General features: G+C 51.7%; 1 protein-coding gene across 1 annotated transcript in view; it reads right to left on the bottom strand.

Moving 5' to 3' along the window:
- hk1 (hexokinase 1) overlaps positions 1-18499 on the bottom strand; it is a 328092-nt gene that overhangs the window by 193132 nt on the left and 116461 nt on the right. Inside the window, exons 4-5 of the mRNA XM_072478763.1 lie at positions 17365-17484; positions 2814-2909 (exon numbers count right to left, since the gene is read on the bottom strand). Coding sequence (XP_072334864.1) covers positions 2814-2909; positions 17365-17484 — 216 coding nt within the window. The remainder of the gene's footprint in view (positions 1-2813; positions 2910-17364; positions 17485-18499) is intronic.

Raw genomic sequence — 18499 nt, 5'->3', positions numbered from 1 at the left:
AAGAGATAGTCTTTTGATGGCAGAGAGAACAGCAGTACACCTGCTTGGTCTGGCTTCAGCTCCAACACTGAAAACGAACCTAAAAACACACCCTGCAGCAAAAAGCCTAAAACAAAAGTAAAAAGCTGACAGACAGCCCAGCTCCACCCACTCTCTAACATCACTGCAATAGTAAACACCCATTTCTTAAAGGTACTCTCACTACAGATATTTATATACACCCCCATTTATAAACACCCATTTCTTAAAGGTACTCTCACATGACACTTCATAATTTTATATGTTTCTAGAATTTCTTCCAAATTCTAATGAGTATAGTCTCAGTCTACTCAGTCTCTCCTCATAAGCCAATCCTCAACTCCAGAATCAACCTAGTGAATCTCCTCTGCATCCTCTTCTGTGCCAGTACCTCCTTTCTCAAGTAAGGAGACCAAAACTGTGCACAGTACTCTAGGTGTGGCCTCACCAGCACCCTATACAGCTGAAACATAATCTCCCTGTTTTTAAACTTCCCTCTAGCAATGAAGAACAAAATTCCATTTGCCTTCTTGATTATCTGCTGCACCTGCAAACCAACTTTGTGTGATTTAGGAATTCAGGATTCAGGGATTAATAGGGATTCTTAGAATGGTGATTTGTTCGTTACTGAGTTTAAATGAACCAAAATAAATAATTATACTGGGTCTATGCCTCTTTCATGAGCAAAATGTAGTCAATTGAGAGGTTTGCATGGCTAATAGAGGAGTCTAGTAGTGGGTAGGCCTCCATCCACCCTGGTTCTAGACTCCACCAGCTAGAGGAAACAACATCCCCGTATCCAGTCTGCCCAGCCCTGTCAGAATGTTACACGTTTCAATTAGATCCCCGATCATTCTTCGAAATACAGGCCCAGCTGACCCAATCTCTCCTCGTACGACAAACCTGCCATCCCAGGAATCTAAGGGAATTGGCATACAAATGCAAGGAGATGGCTCAAAATCTTTGTAAAACATTAGCTCAGTGTCTCAGCTTAGTATCATATTCAATTCTGGTCACCACAACTTAATAAATAATTCAAGGTTTTAAAAAGAATGCAGAGGCGATTTATTAGAATTGTTGCAGAGTTGAAGGACTTCAGTTCGTGGAGAAGCTGGGATTGTTCTTAGAGGACAGGAGGTTATGCAGAGATTTGATAAAGGTGGACAAGATCGTGAATGATTTTGTCGGAATAAATAAGGATAAACCGTTTTCAGTGGAAGAAGGTGGATAACCAGAGAATTGTGATGATCTGGAAATGTTTGAAAGGGGATTTATTCAACTTAAGAAAAAATTTTGACAAATATTTAAAGGGAAAAAAACACAGAGCTATGGGGAAAGAAGAGGGGAAAAGGGACTAATTTCAAAGAGACAGCACAGATATGAGAGGCTGAATTCCTTTCTCTGTGTTGTGTTATTTTATGGTTCTATCATCATTACACTGGACCTTATTGATTTGACAGGGTGTCATTTGGGAGAAAAGTGAGTATCTCCTGTCGAGGAAGAGACAACAGAACCTCTACTCTGTCCCATAGTCACAGAATTATTACAGTAGTGGAGAAGGCCATTCTTTCCATATCGTCTTTCACTGGTGTAGACCGCAGGTCTGAGAATGGGGACTCACAAAAGAAACTTGCATTTATATAGCACCTTTAAGATAGTGGAATTGAAAAAGCAAATAAGAGAAGCAAAGAAAAGAGTATGAAAATAGACTGGCAGCTAACCTAATAAAGAACAAAGAAAAGTACAGCACAGGAACAGGCCCTTCGGCCCTCCAAGCCCGTGCCTACCATGCTGCCCGTCTAAACTAAAATCTTCTACACTTCCCTCTATTCATGTATTTGTCAAGATGCCCCTTAAATGTCACTATCGTCCCTGCTTCCACCACCTCCTCCGGCAGCGAGTTCCAGGCACCCACTACCCTCTGTGTAAAACACTTGCCTCGTACATCTCCTCTAAACCTTGCCCCTCGCACGGGGCATCTCAGGGGTGGAGCCAGAGGACTGAAGAATTGCAAATCTTGCACCATTGTTCAGAAAAGGGTGTAAAGATAAGCACAGCAACAATAGGTCACTCAGTTTAACTTCAGTAAGTGGAGAAGCTTTAAAAATGATAGTTTGGGTCACAATTAATGTGGATCTGAAGGTGCAGAAAGAGTGCAGAAAAGATTCATGGAATGATTCCAGTGATGAAGAACTTCAGTGACATAGTTAGATCAAGAGGGATCTGGACAGATAATATAAAAACTGTTTCTACTGGTGGAAGGATCGTGAACCAGAGGGCACAGAGAAATTGGCAAAAGAAGCAACGGCAATAAAGAAAATGAAGAAATATTTTTCCACACAGTGAGTGGTTAGGATCTAGAATATCCCACCTGACAGTGTGGCAGGGTCAATCAGATCTTTCGAGGAGGAATTGGCTTATTATCTGAAAAGGAAGAATGTGTAGGGCGATGAGAAAGTAGTAGGGAAGTGATACTAGGTGAATTTAGACAGCCAGCACAGGTACGATGGGCTGAACGGCCTCCTTAATGCTGTAACCATTAGGCCTCAAGCCTCAGCTGAAGTGTGGGCTAGGCACAAGTACATGACAGGTGTCCAATGAATTGTATCCAACAAAGTTGATGCATAGGGATAGGATAACGAACATTCATATTATTCAATCAATACTTTAATCCTATATCAGTGACATTAGCCCTGTCATTATCCTTCTTGAAATTCTTGCTTCAGTGTCCATATCAAATAGCATATCAGTCATGATCTAACAGTTTATCTTGTTTTATTTGGTATTAAACGTACCCCTCTCTTGTCGATGGCCTTGCGTAGCAGCTTCACCACATCTGAGCCCTCCACCCCACTTGCTTTGAAACCTTTTGTCCAAGTGATAAGAACACTCTGTGAAGAAAAATGACCAGCTGAACATCAAAACAATTTTTGCAACTGATACTTCAGCATTATAATTTGAAAATAAACTGAAGGCTTCCTTTAGTCATAGTTTATTGTAATAGTTTCATCTTTGGAACACCCTAATGTCTGGTTTTGATGATAAGTTCCGATTTGATGTTATTTGAACTCCAATTGGATCTTGTAATTATTACACACATAATAAAATTGTGACATCTGACATTCGATGTTCTGAATAATAATAATAATAATAATAATAATAATAATAATAATAATAATCGCTTATTGTCACAAGTAGGCTTCAATTAAGTTACTGTGAAAAGCCCCTAGTCGCCACAGTCCGGCGCCTGTTCGGGGAGGCCGGTACGGGAATTGAACCCGCGCTGCTGGCACTGTTCTGCATTACAAGCCAGCTGTTTAGCCCGCTGTGCTAAACCTACTGATTTGAGGAGTAAATTATAAGTAAGGACATTCCCATCAGATGCCCCTTACTATTAATCAGGATAGATATGGGTGAGTTCTGATGTATTAACTCTTGTTTCCTTCTCCACAGATGCTGCCAGATTTCCAGCATCCATTGTATTTTGTCTTTGACGCCTGACAGAGTCTGGTCCGATCCTTAACTCAAATTTATATGCATATAAAAATCAATCAGCAACAAACATGCTTTGAATGTTAGGCCTCCTATTGGCCCAGTGAGTATTGCACCACATCACACAAAGACCCCACGTTGATTTTTCTAGTTAGGTAATGTCAGCTAGCGCAGTGGTTATGAGAGTGCAACTTATCTTAGCACAATATGTCCAAAGAGGGAAACTCTGTGAAGAGTTTCAATTCATGGTCACTATTCGATGGAGTGTGCTTGTATCATATTACAGTCCCCGGACCAGCCCTCAACAATTGCTAGGATACTGGACAGAAGCCTCAATATTTTATTTAATTTGGAAGACTGTGAGGAAGAATACTTCGCTCGAAGAGTGATTCCATGCATAAATAGGCATATGGCATATTAAAAACAAATTTTATTATTAAAACAGTCTTAAACATACTCTAACATCACAGAAATATAGCTTACAATTAGCAGTTAAACAATTATTAACAATGACGATGAAACATTAATTTCTATCGGCTATCTTGTATCTCCACCCAAACAAAACAGAGTTCAGATCAAAATCCACTTTTAAATTCAGTTAGCAGACTCAGGAATAATTGTTGGATAAGTCACTTTGTGAAAGCGATATCCTTCACGACCCAGCTTGCAGATTCTTGCCGGTCTCAAACTACTGTTTAAACTATTAGCCTGAAAAATTGCTCCTGTCCTGTCCCCAGTCAAATCTTTAACCGAACTGAAACTCCAAAACCTAACATCTGACTACTTCTGCATGTGACTGCTTCAGCCCCCGCCTCCTCCCATTAACTACATCATCTCATTAAGCTAAACACAATGAGGGCGATTCTGCAAAATGGAGAGTAAGTGTTTGTGCCGTCGTGAACGCCGTCGCGTTTCACGACGGCGCAAAACGGGCATCGGGACGACCGATTCTGTCCCCCACAGGGGGCCAGCATGGCGCTGGAGCGGTTCACCCCTCTCCAGCCTCCCTTCCGGGCGCCAAATGGGCACCGCGCCAACCTGCGCACGCGCAGGGGACTTCTTCAGCGCGCCAGCCCCTACGCAACATGGCGTGGGGGTTCAGGGGCCTGCCGCGCAACAAAGTAGGCCCGGGGGGGGGGGGGGGGGGGGGGGGGGGGGTCGATTCCCTGCCGGATCACTGTCTGTGCGGAGTCTGTATGTTCTTCCAGTGCGTGCGTGGGTTCCTCCGGTTCTTCCGGTTCCTCCAAAAGGTGAAGTCACACGGGATCAGGGGTGAACTGGCAAGGTGGATACAGAACTGGCTAGGCCATAGAAGGCAGAGGGTAGCAATGGAGGGATGCTTTTCTAATTGGAGGGCTGTGACCAGTGGTGTTCCACACGGATCAGTGCTGGGACCTTTGCTCTTTGTAGTATATATAAATGATTTGGAGGAAAATGTAACTGGTCTGATTAGTAAGTTTGCAGACGACACAAAGGTTGGTGGAATTGCGGATAGCGATGAGGACTGTCTGAGGATACAGCAGGATTTAGATTGTCTGGAGACTTGGGCGGAGAGATGGCAGATGGAGTTTAACCTGGACAAATGTGAGGTAATGCATTTTGGAAGGGCTAATGCAGGTAGGGAATATACAGTGAATGGTAGAACCCTCAAGAGTATTGAAAGTCAAAGAGATCTAGGAGTACAGGTCCACAGATCACTGAAAGGGGCTACACAGGTGGAGAAGGTAGTCAAGAAGGCATACGGCATGCTTGCCTTCATTGGCCGCGGCATTGAGTATAAGAATTGGCAAGTCATGTTGCAGCTGTATAGAACCTTAGTTAGGCCACACTTGGAGTATAGTGTTCAATTCTGGTCGCCACACTACCAGAAGGATGTGGAGGCTTTAGAGAGGGTGCAGAAGAGATTTACCAGAATGTTGCCTGGTATGGAGGGCATAAGCTCTGAGGAGCGATTGAATAAACTCGGTTTGTTCTCACTGGAACGAAGGAGGTTGAGGGGCGACCTGATAGAGGTATACAAAATTATGAGGGGCATAGACAGAGTGGATAGTCAGAGGCTTTTCCCCAGGGTAGAGGGGTCAATTACTAGGGGGCATAGGTTTAAGGTGAGAGGGGCAAAGTTTAGAGTAGATGTACGAGGCAAGTTTTTTACGCAGAGGGTAGTGGGTGCCTGGAACTCACTACCGGAGGAGGTAGTGGAGGCAGGGACGATAGGGACATTTAAGGGGCATCTTGACAAATATATGAATAGGATGGGAATAGAAGGATACGGACCCAGGAAGTGTAGAAGATTGTAGTTTAGTCGGGCAGTATGGTCGGCACGGGCTTGGAGGGCCGAAGGGCCTGTTCCTGTGCTGTACATTTCTTTGTTCTTGGTTCTTTGCTCCGATTTCCTCCCACAGTCCAAAGACGTGCAGGTTAGATGGATTGGCCATTCTAAATTGCCTTAGTGACCAAAAAAGGTTAGGAGAGGTTATTGGGTTACGGGGATAGGGTGGAAGTGAGGGCTTAAGTGGGTCGATGCAGACTCAATGGGCCGAACGGCCTCATTCTGCACTGTATGCTCTATGTTCTATGAACTGACCCCAACAGCTTTCTGTGGTAGAGAATTCCTCAAGTTCACAACTCTCTGAGAGAAGTTCTTCCTCATCTCAGTCCTGATTGGCTTACCCCTTATTCTTAGGCTGTGACCCCTAGTTCTGGATGTCCACAACATCAAGAATATTCTTCCGCATCTAGTCTGTTTAGTCCCATCAGGGTTTTACGGGCGGGATTTTCCGACTCTTCCCCCCCGCCCCCCGCCGGGCCGGGTCGGAGAATCCCCCCCCCCCCCCCCCCCCCCGCCAGCTGCCGTATTTTCTGCCGCCGGTTTTCGGGCGGGGGCGGTGTTCACGCCACGGCGGTTGGGGGCCATTGGCAGCGGCCCCCCCCGGCAATTCTCCAGGCCCCAATGGGCCAAGTAGCCGTCGATGTTTGGCCAGTCCCGCCGGCATGGATTACATATGGTCCCACACAGCGGGACCTGGCAGGTAAGTCAACTGGGGCGGTCCTCGGGGGCATCTGACCCTGGGGGGGGGGGGGGGGGGGGGGGGGGGGGCACCGATCTGCGGGCGGGCCTGTCCCGAGGGGGGCACTTCTTCCTTCTGCGCCAGCCCCTGTAGGGCTCAGCCATGGCCGGCGCAGAGAAGGCACCCCCCTGCACATGTGCCAGAATACGCCGGCGGTTCTGCGCATGCGCGGGATCGCGCTGGCCCTTAGGCACATGCGCGCACTCGCGCAGTCCCTTCGGTGCTGGCTGGCACAGCGCCAACCCCTCTGGCATCCACCTAGCCCCGGAAGTGCGGACAATTCCACTACTTCCAGTCGGCCCGACGCCGGAGTGGTTCGCGCCGTTTTTGACTCCAGCGTCAGGCCATCGCGCCGATTGCGGAGAATCCCTCTGTTCATGTTTCTATGAGATCCTTCCTCATTTTTCTAAACTCCAGTGAGTACAAGCCCAGTCTATCCAATCTTTCGTCATATGCCAGTCCTGCCATCCCGGGAATTAGTCTGGTGAAATTTCGCTGAATACCCTCAATAGCAAGAATGTCCTTCTTCAAACTAGGAGACTAAAACTGCACACAATTCTCAAGGTATGGCCTCACCAAGGCCTGATAGTTGCTTCTCTGGATTTTGAAACTCTTTTGTTCCTCTACTGTAAGGTGGTGTTGGAGGCAACCTTTGAACTCCTCTAACAGGATTACCTCTCTTAATCCGTGGTCAACTTTGAGCATTTGCATTCACAGGTCAAATGCCAATTGTTTAAGTCCTTTGAATTTGAGAAAGATGTGATTTGCAAGAGTGCTGAAATCTCTGGGAAAGTTCTTTCGGCACTAACTCATAAGTACTTAGGATAGCATTTTTCATTGGTTCATAGTTTGCAGGGGAAACAACAGGGTTTACTTGGACTTTACTTGTTAGCCCACCTTGCATTAAGAAAGTACAAATCTCTGCAGACCACTTTAACTTACCTGTAACCTTCTCAATGGGCATGAAGAACGATTCAATGTCATCTTCATCAAATCGTGGTACTGACTGGGAATACTTTGAGAAATCAAAGCTCTCTGAACAAGGGAAATTTAAATTTCTACAGCCTCTCCAATACGTAAAGACAATGTTTTACTCACCAATTTAAACTGTTTCATTTCACTGCTCTTTGATGCTTCATATGGGTACTTTGTTTTTTAAATTAATTCAAGAGATGGCCAGCATTCCCTGCCCATCCCAATTTGTCCTTGAGGTGGTGATGAGCTGCTCTTTTGAACCCCGTAGGTAAACACACAGTGCTGCCATGGAGAGAGTTCCAGGATTTTGAACCAGCAACAGTGAAAGAACGACAATATAGTTCCAATCTGGATGAGGAGTGGCTTGGAGGGGAAATTGGTGGTGTTCCCATTGTCTGTTGCCCTTATTCTTCTAGATGGTAACAGTCATAAGTTTGGAAGGTTCTGTGTAAGGAGCCTTGTTGAATGCAGTGCAACTCGTAGATAGTACACACTGCTGCTAATGTGCATGCGTGGGGGTGCCAATCAAGCGCGGTGCTTTATCCTGGATTATGTCGAGCTTCTTGAGTATTGTTGGGTGTTGCAGTCATCAAGGTAAGTGGAGTGTATTCTATCACTCTCCTGACTTGTGCCTTGTAGATGATGGACAGGCTTTGGGGGGTCAGGTGGTGAGTTACTCACTAGGGTTCCTAGCCTTTGACCTCGGCAGGTAGCCACAGTTTTTATATGGTTGGTTCAGTTCAGTTTTTGATCAATGGTAATTCCCAGGAAGTTAATAATTCAGTGATGGTAATGCCATTGAATGATGGTTAGATTCTCTCTTGTTGGGGATGGTCATTGCCTGGCACTTGTGTGGCATGAATGTTACTTGTCATTTGTCAGCCCAAGCCTGGATTGTCCAGATCTTGCTGCTGGATATGGACTGCTTCATGGACTTCTCTCTCTTTCTGTTGAATTCCCTTTTCTCCTTTTTCTTCTGCCCTTCCCATTGCTCTTTTTTTGCCTGAAATTGTAACTCTAACCTCCGCTCTTTGAGGCAGATTTTCGCTTGGCTAACTTGGTCTGTTTCAGGTTCTACATCTTCTGCTGCTCCAGTTCTCGGTGAGGGACATTAGCACCTCGGGTCTTTTTGCCCTTTTCCTCAGGCAAAGTTCCGCCTGATCAGCTACTGCCTTAAGGAGCGGGATTCTCCCCTACCCGGCGTGGCGGGTGGTCCCGGCACCGTGGAGAGCCGTGAACCACTCCTGCGTCGGGCTGCCCCGAAGGTGCGGAATCCTCCGCACCTTCAGGGGCTAGAGCGGCGCCGGAGTGGTTTGCGCCCCGCCGGCGGGCGCGGAAGAGGCTAATTTACGCTGGTGGGAACAGCCGTAAACGGGCAGCAACTTGGCCCATCGCGGGCCAGAGTTCGCTGGGGGGTCGCTGCCAGCGGCCGCTGACTGGCGCGGCGCGATACCCGCCCCCGCCAAATCCCAGCCGCCGGAGAATTCGTCAGCCGGTGGGGGCGGGATTCACGCTGCCCCCCGGCGATTCTCCGACCCGGCGGGAGGTCGGAGAATCCCGCAAAAGCTGTTTAATTGTTTTGCTTTTTGGTTTTTTTTTTAAATAAATTTAGAGTACCCAATTAATTTTTTCCAATTAAGGGGCAATTTAGTGTGGCCAATCCACCTACCCTGCACATCTTTGGGTTGTGGGGGCGAAACCCACGCAAACACGGGGAGAATGTGCAAACTCCGCACGGACAGTGACCAAGAGCTGGAATCGAACCTGGGACCTCGGTTCCGTGAGGCAGCAATGCTAACCACTGCGCCACCTTGCTGCCAAATTGTTAAGGTTGAAGATTTGTGCTAACTTAAATCCTGTTCTCCAAATGGTTTCACATTAATTCAGCCATTCTAATTTCTAACGTTAATAAATGTGCAACCTGGTGGGCAAGGTGGTGCAGTGGTTAGCACTGCTGCCTCACAGCGTTGAAGCTGTCAAGACCCTCGGGCCACACCGGCTCGGAGTCGTGATGACGGGTCACGTCGACGTAAATCAAACCTCCTTTTAATCGGCGTGAACCTGGAGCACCAGTGTGGAGGTGGGTGACGGCCTGGGGGGTTGGCCGCTGGGGAGGCGATGGCGTGGCCGCAATCGGAATGTGTGGGGAGAGGTGTGTCTAGCGTTGTGTGTGTGTGTGTGCGCGGCGGGGGGGGGGGGGGGGGTTTAGAGTGGGCTGGGCTCCGGGGGAGTGCCGGGAGGGGGGGGTCAGTGCCGGGGAGGAGGATGGGGGGTCCGTGCCGTGGAGTAGAATGGGGGGGTCCGTGCCGGGGAGGAGGATGGGGGGGTCTGTGCCGGGGAGGGGGATGGGGGGGGTCCGTGCCGGGGAGGGGGATGGGGGGGGTCCGTGCCGGGGAGGAGGATGGGGTCCGTGCCGGGGAGGGGGATGGGGGGCCGTGCCGGGGAGGAGGATGGGGGGGGTCCGTGCCGGGGAGGAGGATGGGGGGGGGTCCGTGCCAGGGAGGAGGATGGGGGGGGGTCCGTGCCGGGGAGGAGGATGGGGGGGGTCCGTGCCGGGGAGGAGGATGGGGGGGTCCGTGCCGGGGAGGAGGATGGGGGGTCCGTGCCGGGGAGGAGGATGGGGGGCCGTGCCGGGGAGGGGGATGGGGGGGTCCGTGCCGGGGAGGAGTATGGGGGGGGGGGTCCGTGCCGGGGAGGAGGATGGGGGGGTCCGTGCCAGGGAGGAGGATGGGGGGGTCCGTGCCGGGGAGGAGGATGGGGGGTCCGTGCCGGGGAGGAGGATGGGGGGCCGTGCCGGGGAGGGGGATGGGGGGGTCCGTGCCGGGGAGGAGTATGGGGGGGGGGTCCGTGCCGGGGAGGAGTATGGGGGGGGGGTCCGTGCCGGGGAGGAGGATGGGGGGGTCCGTGCCGGGGAGGAGGATGGAGGGTCCGTGCCGGGGAGGAGGATGGGGTCCGTGCCGGGGAGGGGGATGGGGGGGTCCGTGCCGGGGAGGAGGATGGAGGGTCCGTGCCGGGGAGGGGGGGTGCGAGGGCAAGTGAGTTGGTCCACCTGGCCAGGTGCTAGCCTCCAACAAAGAACAAAGAAATGTACAGCACAGGAACAGGCCCTTCGGCCCTCCAAGCCCGCGCCGACCATGCTGCCCGACTAAACTACAATCTTCTACACTTCCTGGGTCCGTATCCTTCTATTCCCATCCTATTCATATATTTGTCAAGATGCCCCTTAAATGTCCCTATCGTCCCTGCTTCCACTACCTCCTCCGGTAGCGAGTTCCAGGCACCCACTACCCACTGCGTAAAAAACTTGCCTCGTACATCTACTCTAAACCTTGCCCCTCGCACCTTAAACCTATGCCACCTAGTAATTGACCCCTCTACCCTGGGGAAAAGCCTCTGACTATCCACTCTGTCTATGCCCCTCATAATTTTGTATACCTCTATCAGGTCTCCCCTCAACCTCCTTCGTTCCAGTGAGAAGAAACCGAGTTTATTCAATCGCTCCTCATAGCTAATGCCCTCCATACCAGGCAACATTCTGGTAAATCTCTTCTGCACCCTTTCTAAAGCCTCCACATCCTTCTGGTAGTGTGGCGACCAGAATTGAACACTATACTCCAAGTGTGGCCTAACTAAGGTTCTATACAGCTGCAACATGACTTGCCAATTCTTATACTCAATGCCCCGGCCAATGAAGGCAAGCATGCCGTATGCCTTCTTGACTACCTTCTCCACCTGTGTTGCCCCTTTCAATGACCTGTGGACCTGTACTCCTCGATCTCTTTGACTTTCAATACTCTTGAGGGTTCTACCATTCACTGTATATTCCCTACCTGCATTAGACCTTCCAAAATGCATTACCTCACATTTGTCCGGATTAAACTCCATCTGCCATCTCTCCGCCCAAGTCTCCAGACAATCTAAATCCTGCTGTATCCTCCGACAGTCCTCATCGCTATCCGCAATTCCACCAACCTTTGTGTCGTCTGCAAACTTACTAATCAGACCAGTTACATTTTCCTCCAAATCATTTATATATACTACAAAGAGCAAAGGTCCCAGCACTGATCCGTGTGGAACACCACTGGTCACAGCCCTCCAATTAGAAAAGCATCCCTCCATTGCTACTCTCTGCCTTCTATGGCCTAGCCAGTTCTGTATCCACCTTGCCAGCTCACCCCTGATCCCGTGTGACTTCACCTTTTGTACTAGTCTACCATGAGGGACCTTGTCAAAGGCCTTACTGAAGTCCATATAGACAACATCTACTGCCCTACCTGCATCAATCATCTTAGTGTCCTCCTCGAAAAACTCCACCTGCAGATAACATGGCCGTGTTCATCAATAGGAAGGGGACCTATTCGATGAACATACAGGTGGTCTGCGACCACCACATGATGATCCTGCACGTCTGCGCCCGTTACCCGGGCAGTGTACACGACTCATACGTGTTGTCGCGGTCATCCAACACCGGCATGTACGAGGGACGCCATCCCCGGCTGAGGGGCTGGTTGCTGGGCGACAGGGGCTACCCATTGCGATCGTGGCTGATGACGCCTATACGGAGGCCATACAATGAGGCGGAGAACCGCTACAATGATGCCCATGTAACGACAAGGGGAGTGACAGAGAGATGCTTTGGCATGCTGAAGATGCGTTTCAGGTGCCTGGACCTCTCTGGGGGCGCCCTCCACTATCGGTCAGATAGGGTCGGCCGCATCATTGTGGTGTGCTGCGTCCTGCACAACATAGCCCAGCAGAGGGGCGATGTGCAGCAGGCAGAGGAGGGCGGAGTGGAGGAGCAGCAGGAAGAGGCGTTGTCCTCCCCAGATGAGGGGCAATGGTCAGGGCAGACGGGCTAGACACAGGCAGGTGTCTGTCCACCGTTACCGACTGGCCCAGCGGGCACGGGACAGGCTGATAGCAGCCCGCTTCACTGACTAGATGGGCGTGGGAATCGGGTAGTATGGCCACAGACCACACACCATGGCAACAGCCGACCACCCACACCCCCCACCCATCCACCCACCCAGCACCCTCAGCCCCCTCCCCAACCCCACCCACCCCACCCGCATGCACAACACCCCCCCCTATTGCCGATCCACCTGCGGCACAACTGCCGGGCTCACACAGTTGCCGGTGGACGCGTGTCTATTGCAGGCCATGGAGGATGATGACAACCCGCCCTGCGATGAGCTCCTGGCTCCACATCGTTGGACTATGTCTGACCCATGGCCACAGTACCACCATCCACCCGGACCATCCCTGCATGCGGCTGTGACACTGCAGCGCACGGTCCCGTCCTCTGCCCGGGGGAATGTTGATGGCGGCCCAGGGGGAAGGGGGCAGACTCACCTGGGGCTGAGGTAAGACCACCCCTCACACACACACACTTGCGCTCAACGTACATGACACCCCCGCACACTTTGGACAGAGCACAAAGGCAGCTTCTGGAGGTGTAACATTGACTTTAATAACCAAAGGAGTTCATGCACGTGCCCTAGCCCCTAAAACTCATCTGTGCCCTACACCCGTGCCAACTTACTCAGTGTCTAATTGTTTGGCCTTACGGGCCCTTTGACTACGTCTACGTGGTTCCCCAGACGGTACAGCAGAACTGGAGGTGGACTCCTGCGATTCCTGCCCTCTGACACGGGATCCCTTTAGCGGCCGTTTCCTGGGGCGTCCTGGCCTAGATGGGCCAGGCTGCGGCCCGGGCGACTGGGATGGCGAGCTGCCAGCCTGTCCTGCCCGTTGCCCACCCGATGCACCTGGGACGGAAGGGGGGGGGGGGTCCGAGGTGTCGCGGTGTTCCGGGACCTCCCCTACAGGGGGACCCGGGACGGACCACAGCACCTCCTCCTCCCTCGGGGTGCCCGATGGCCCCCAGGCCTCTACATGGGTGGGGGATGCGAACGGACTGGCCATCCGACACCCCCCTGACATCTGGCGCTGCCAGTCCTGGAGGCCCGTGCTGGTATCGACAGGGGTCTGCAGGTTTGCAGCCATGGAGCCCAGAGGATTGGCAAACCCTGTCTGTGACTGTGCGACGCCGGCTCGCACATGGCCAATGGCGCCGATGCCCTCAGAGACTGGGCTATGGCCTGCTGAGACTGGGCTATGGCCTGCTGAGACTGGGCCATGGCGTTGAGCGCCCCTGCCATCTGGCGCTGGCACTGGCTCATGGTCTCCTGTGAGAGGGCAGCCATATCCTGGGCCAAAGACGCCGCCTGCACGGAAAGCCCCAGGCCTCGCAAACCGTTCCCCATGTCTGACACCGTCGCACCCATTGCCTCCACCGCGGACCCCACCCGTGCGGTGTCGGCCTGGGTGGCACGTATGACCAGCACCACTCCCAGCTCCTGGACGCGGGTGGACTCCTCCACCTGCGACTGCAGCTGCCGCAAGTTGGCCGTCACCCTCTTCGCTCATCTCCGGTTCAGTGGTTGCATCGGATCTATGGGTGGGTGTGGTAACTCCAGGAACCCGGGATCCATCAGGGCGGCAGATGTTCGCTTGGGCTGGGCTGCCCTCCGAATGCCCGGCCCCTCTGCTGCTCCTACCTCCACCTGCTGTACCGGGACGGCTGTGTTGTGCGCACCAGTGAGTGTACCAGACGCCTCATCACTCAAGTGCCGAACCGAGGTGAGTGTTTCTGCGATGGTGGAGGGTGTTGGTGACAGCAGTGGCGTTGTGTCGTGCTCTTCGTCCCACTCTGAGTCCATGGCACTTTGGGGTGGGGGTTCGTCTCCACCCATCCACTCTGTGTCACTGTCCGGTATTTCGTCTTCCTGGGTAGTGCTGTCCCGGGTAGGGCTGTCCTGGGTAGTTGTGTCCTGGGTAGTGGTGTCCTGGGTAGTGGTGTCCTGGGTAGTGGTGTCCTGGCTCGGCTGTGACGGGGGCCTGTGGCTGCCCCTCTCGTCGCTGGGTGGCACACGCCTGCGTCGTCGCACCTGCACGAGACGGGGGCGTCGTCTCCCTGTTGCTCCAGGTCTCTCCGTCTTTCGTGGTCTCCAAGGGACATCCTGCAGGCGTCGCATGCCGGAGGGTCCGGGTCTCTCCGTCTCCAGTGGCCTCAGAAGGGCATCCTGCGGGCGGTCTGCATCTGCAGGGATGGGTGCCTCGACGTTTGCTCCTGCGATACACAATGAAGCATGCATGGTTAGACACGCAGGCAGTGATCAGGTGATATGGAGGAGGGGGATATGGGGGAGGGGGATATGGGGGAGGGGGGATATGGGAGATATGGATATCGGGCGGGGGAGGGGGGGGGGGGTTGAGGCTCACCCTGGCATCTCTGACTAGGTCGTTCACCTTCTTGTGGCACTGGGTGCCTGTCCGTGGTGTCAGGGCCACAGCGGTGACGGCCTCTGCCACCTCCCTCCACAGACGCTGGCTGTGGCGTGGGGCAACTCTGCGACCGTGCCCGGGATACAGGGCCTCCCTCCTCTGCTCCACTGCGTCCAGGAGCGCCTCCACATCCCGTGACTGGAACCTCGGGGCTGAGCGGCGGCCGGCCATCCGGTTGGGTGTTCCGGTCGGGTGGGGGGGAGCAGCGCGTCCTTATGAGCCGTCACGCCGTGCGGCGTGTATGACGCTGCACGGCGTGAACGACGTGAGCAAGCGCGGATCCCGTCACGTCGCTGCTAGCCCATTTCGGGCCGGAGACTTCGCGACGTTTTTGGCGGTGTGATGCAGGTCGGCCGTTTTTTGCGCCGATCGGCGGACTTTGCGCCGATAACGGAGAATTTCGCCACATTTTTCCCGCTGGCAGCGCATCCCTGCAAGCAGGTTTCGCGGCGGCGTGGGGTGGTTACAATGGCTAGTGGCGGGAAGATAGAATCCTGCCGCCAGCAAATGGCACGCCACCGGGAAACATGTGGCTGGGGATCAGAGAATTACGCTCATTGCATCTTCAGGAAGATAGGATACACAATATCATGATTGGCAGCTTGCTTGCAAATTGAGATGTGGGCCTCTGTGTGATGACCCATGTCAATGTCAATGATTTGAACATCGACAGCAGCCCACTTCCTCCTCAGATAGGGCTTTTGCCTCCTCTTCCTCCTTCAGGCCGACCTGGTCATCCTTCTCTGTATTGCAAAGATGTCCAGTGCACAGCAAATGCGTCAATCTGTGGGACCTTTGAGGGGCCATACTGGAGAGTACGGGTGAGGCAACTGAGGGATATCACCAGCAGACTGGTGGGGGCACCTCCCAGGGTCAGATCCCCCCGCACCCCCCCAGGAACCCCGGAGCCCGCCCGCACCGCCAGGACCTACTCTGATTTATGCCGGCGGGACCGGCTACAGACAGGCGGGACTTCGGCCCATTGCGGACCAGAGAATCTGGGCGGCCCCGGCGCCCATTGAGTCGCGCCGGACCCCGTCATTCTCCGAGGCGTGCGGCGCGACTCACTCCGGGCCGGTTTTTGGGGGGGGGGCGGGAAAATTGGGGGCGGGATTCACGCTGACCCCCGGCGATTCTCCCACCCGGCGGGGGGGTCGGAGAATCCCGCCCGTTATCTCCCATGTTGAAAATGTCACCTGTAAATTTGTAGATCCCTGGACAGTACCAGCTGTATAGAAATGAAGGGCTGAATTAACCTTCAATGTTATCCGCATACAACGCTCACCATATTCCTGTCAATGCAGGTCATTCTGCATTAGTGCACTTGCCTCCCTGGAAAGGAGCAGTCTCTTCAGACACTGCCTCTTTAACATGTGCAGGTACAACATCCTGGTTCTGGAAACTCTCAAATATGTTGGGAGCCTGAGCCTGCCTCTGCCTTGCTACCTGGTGTTCTGTCATTGTGTTTCCTCCTGTTGCTGCTGCTGAGCTGCCTGCACAGCGGTGATTCTCTTGAGCACTCGATTTTGAAGGAATACAGGGTGAATGATTCTCATTGCCACAACCTCTCCCTTTCTTTAAAGACAGCTTCTAAGGTGTCCTTATTTCAAGACTCAGATATGTAACACCACTTTAATGGCTGGCCCCCTTCGTCCTTATCTTCCTCTTTACTCTTTGGACCCAATACCTTTGGCTTAGGCATTTCCTGCCTCAGCACCCCCAGTGGCCGTATCGTGCTCCATGGTGGACTCAGACTGTGGAACTGGACCTCCTAAATAGTGCCCCCGATCGGCTGTGGGCCCGACCTGGACCGCCTGCCCAAAATTAGTCCGGTCCCATATGAGGCCCCCCCCTGCTTTCCGATCGGCCCGCCCCCAAACATGGCAGCCACTGACTGAGTCCGCAGCCGCCACGCAAGTATCCCGAACGGCAGGACCACATTAGATCCATGTCTTCGGGACTTCGGCCGGTTGGGGGCGGTGAATGGCGGGGCGGTAGGTAGCGGTTATGCTTTTCAGGGCCCGGAGAATGGGGGAACCAGCGCTGGTCCCGATTCTATGCGCAGAAGTGAATTCTCCACCCCTGCGCTGGACGCGATTTCGACGTCAGGGTGCGGAGAATCCAGCCCCAGCGGGCCCTACAAAATCCAGTTCCTGGTCAATTTCGTATTCAAGCAGCCATCACCCCATTAATAGTTTATTTTGTGATACTTTATCAAAATGCCTTTTGAAAGTTGCAACAAACATCCTCATCCATGCCTTTGTTACCTTTAGACTCAACTATTATATGTTTTTCTGGCTGGCCGCCAATCTTTCACTCCATATAAACTGGAGCCCATTATCACGACAACCTAAGTAGCCAGTGATTCCTATTATTTACCTTAAATGTCACAAGCTTACATCACTTCATTTTGAATATGACACTTTGCTGAACAACGTTTCCTTGCCTCACCGCTCACTCTCACCTCATCCAGTTTGCTTTGTCTGCAGGGAAAGGAAAAAGTGAAGCCAAGAGGAAGCTTTTTATCTTTTATTTCTTGTTTCTGAATGAAATCTCCCAGGCATTCAGCAACGTGGTCAAAAAGCTGCAAGAGAGGAAACAGTACAAAGTTAGAAATCATTCTTATTACTGATTGATTATGGCAACACTTGGCACAGAGCAACAGCACATGGAGGAGCAAATAGTCACTCTGTTGCTCACTCTCAATTCGGGGATGCATTGTACTTTCCAACCTGTTGCTGCTCCTCCTCAGACACTCTGTGACAATGATCCTGTCCACACGACCTTTTTTTGCTTGGGTTCTTCACTTCAGATGTGACTTTTTAAAAAGTTTCAAAACTATTGCTACTTTTTCCTCCCCCTCAACTTTCCTTTTACAAAATAAACTTTAGCCTCTGCCTTTCTATATATTTTCTTTTTTAACTCTAAAAAGCATAAACAGAGACAATAATTTTAGAGTATTAGCATAAATAGCGGCAATAGGTTAAAGAGCATTCAATCTTACTGCCAGCATTTCCATTCTGAACTTATGATTTTTAATCAATTCTTCATTTTATTTTAACGAAACAAAGATTAGTTTTTTACTCGCTCAGAAGTTGTGATTTTAAAAATGTCTTGCCGCTGTTCTTCATTCTGGGCATGATTATTTTTCAAAACGATTTAAATCTTTTGATGCCTGTTCTTCACTCTGGGCTTGCGTTTTAAAAAATGAGACCATAAGACATAAATCTATCCAAACTTCTTGTCATTTTTAAAGGGCTTTGATTTCTTTGACGTGTTCATTCTGAACTTATAATTTTTATTTTAAAAAGCTCGCTGCAGTTCTTCCTCTTGCATTCTGACCACGTGTTTAAAATCTATTTATTCATAGAATTTTTCATAGAATTTACAGTGCAGAAGGAGGCCATTCGGCCCATCGAGTCTGCACCAGCTCTTGGAAAGAGCACCCTACCCAACCACACACCTCCACCCTATCCCCATAACACAGTAACACCACCCAACACTAAGGGCAATTTTGGACACTCATGGCAATTTATCATGGCCAATCCACCTAACCTGCACATCTTTGGACTGTGGGAGGAAACCGGAGCACCCGGAGG

Source organism: Scyliorhinus torazame, chromosome 16 (assembly GCF_047496885.1).
Source record: "Scyliorhinus torazame isolate Kashiwa2021f chromosome 16, sScyTor2.1, whole genome shotgun sequence".
NCBI lineage: Eukaryota > Metazoa > Chordata > Chondrichthyes > Carcharhiniformes > Scyliorhinidae > Scyliorhinus > Scyliorhinus torazame.
The sequence above is the reverse complement of the archived record's forward strand: the minus strand, read 5'-3'. Positions and strand labels throughout refer to the sequence as shown.